Source organism: Sphaeroforma arctica (genome assembly GCF_001186125.1).
Source record: "Sphaeroforma arctica JP610 unplaced genomic scaffold supercont1.65, whole genome shotgun sequence".
Lineage (NCBI taxonomy): Eukaryota > Ichthyosporea > Ichthyophonida > Sphaeroforma > Sphaeroforma arctica.
Window position 1 is genome coordinate 109,766 of NW_014040493.1, and position 2,343 is coordinate 112,108.

Consider the following 2,343-nt stretch of genomic DNA (forward strand, 5'->3'; position numbering starts at 1 on the left):
ACACACATATATATATATTTATATGAGTATATTCATCAGTATTTATATATAATAATGGTTTAATCTTCGGAGGCATGCAACTCAAGGCCGACAGCCCCACTGAATGGGGCTGTTCGCGCGAGTGAGCATTTGTGCTTAGATACAAGAAAAGTGTACGTACACATAAGTAAATGCATGCTGCTACTTCGAGTGTGTGAGGGATCTACCATCCACCCGATATATGTTCGCGTGGTTTATTCGGCATGTGTTGGTAGTATCAGAGCATGTAAGAGTGTGTTTAGTCCCAGGATGCCTTGTAGACAGTAGTGTACCCCCTGCTTAGGCTACAGCACACTATATCACCTGGAAATGTCACAATAACTCCTACTGTAGGATAAATACTTCGGCCTGAGCTATATAAGACGAATAGCGATCACGAGTAGGGCCATGAAAACCATGAAAACCCGAATGTCTTGACACAAGCTGTGATATATTGCAATTAAAGCCATGAGGCTGAACGAGTGCTGGAAGGAACAGTTGCCACAGGGCACCGACTGTCATGGCTGGTCACAGCCAGTTGCAGCCGAGATGTCCAACAACACCATTATCAACACAAACCTTTCCCATACACCCACCACGCTTACACGTATAGTCTATCCAAACTTGAAGAACTCGCTATCACCATACAGACCACCGCTAATCAAACAAAACAGCCAGCACAGAATACTAGTCCAGTTTTTCCCAGCAACAACATGCATACGCCTACCTCGGATCATCTGCTTCTTTGGACGACGGTAGTGTTGTCTGTTGAGAGCTGTTTGTGGGAAAGTGTCCTTCTGCATGGCCTGTGTCAACTGTCGGCGCATGCTCTGCTGCAACTCAAACAACTGCAACGCACGCAGCTCAGACACCACCGCTAGCTTGACGGCTGAGAACAGGACGAGAGAATGTGTACAAGTCTGCACGAGTCAGCTACCAAACATCAATGTAAATATCAAATTGTATGTAGAGGATATTGTATGTGTAGTTGACCAAATGGCGCAAGAGCGGTAGGCTCTCTAGTTATATGTTGGTTTAGCTGGGTATGATACTATACTTTCTTTTTGTTATATGCGCACGCATAGAGCAATCTCTATATAAATAAACAAACGTCTCAGCAATCCATCTAAGGACACCAGCGTGGCGGACCTACACTTCCAAGAATAAAACCAATTGACATGCTATTATATATATATATATATATATATATACATGAATACATAGACACGTACATACATACATGCACACACACATATATATATATATATACATATACATATACGTATATTGCGAAAGCATGTGTGGCCGCAGGTGAATGCCACGTGTGTGAGTATCTGTCATATGCCTGTGCTGAACATCCCAGCACCCTGCGTTGACTGTATCCTATAGCTCACACACAGCTCCACATCTATGCTTGGAGGATGACATATCCATAAAAACCATAAATTGATCCATGGCTCACACACAACGGATCATCCACACGTACGGTATACCACAGGGGCAGAGAGACTAGCATATCCTCCAAATACAACCATTGACCCAACACTCATACACAACCCGCTATGTCTTGGCCAGCCTGCATACCAGGAGGCAGATAGGCTGGCATGCTCTCCAGTTGCTGCCGGCGTTGCGACATGCGCTGTGCAATGGTTTCGTTTCTCACTCGCGCCAGTGTGAGCGGGTCCACGAGACTCTGCGTTCATTAGCAAGCGAAGCAGGCAAATGTGAGGATGTGTCTATGGAGGAACGTGTTTGAGTAGTCATGCTTGGGCATCTACGCGTGTATGTAGTTGTATACAAATATACAACCGGAGTCGTCCTACAGGTTGATCTTTGTGATTTATTCGCTTGGTATCAGGATGCAGCTTGCAGCGCTGATGATTCGATATAAGTTGAATATACAAGGTCTCATACAAAATAGAATTGCAGCATATGACACGGAAGAAGCGCATTCAAATAATGTATGTAATCGTAGTAATGTAAAGCCGTTCAGACCGCCAACGCAACACGCGTCACTAACTAAACTACAGCCCACATATCGTAATTGTGAAGGAATGTATACTACCACTCTGGCAGAAGCAAAGGTGTGAGTACCTACAGCGTCTATAATTCCAACACATACCTACACAGAAACAATACTGCAATAAGTGGTTTATATATAGACATGTACACATCTGCACATATTCATTCACATACATACACGCAAACACATTCAGGCATAATATATATATATATACATATATATATATATATATACTATATATATATATATACATATATATATATATATACTATAACAACACACACACTACACACACACACACA

The 2,343-nt window shown here is 42.7% G+C and overlaps 1 protein-coding gene across 1 annotated transcript; it reads right to left on the minus strand.

Moving 5' to 3' along the window:
• Window positions 1-632: 632 nt before the first annotated feature.
• SARC_01611 (hypothetical protein) lies at window positions 633-1,654 on the minus strand (the record flags this gene model as incomplete). The annotated part of the gene is made up of 2 exons (XM_014304663.1): window positions 633-907; window positions 1,603-1,654. The coding sequence occupies 2 exons, from the start codon at window positions 1,652-1,654 to the stop codon at window positions 633-635; spliced, it is 327 nt and encodes a 108-aa protein (XP_014160138.1).
• Between the last annotated feature and the right edge of the window lie 689 nt (window positions 1,655-2,343).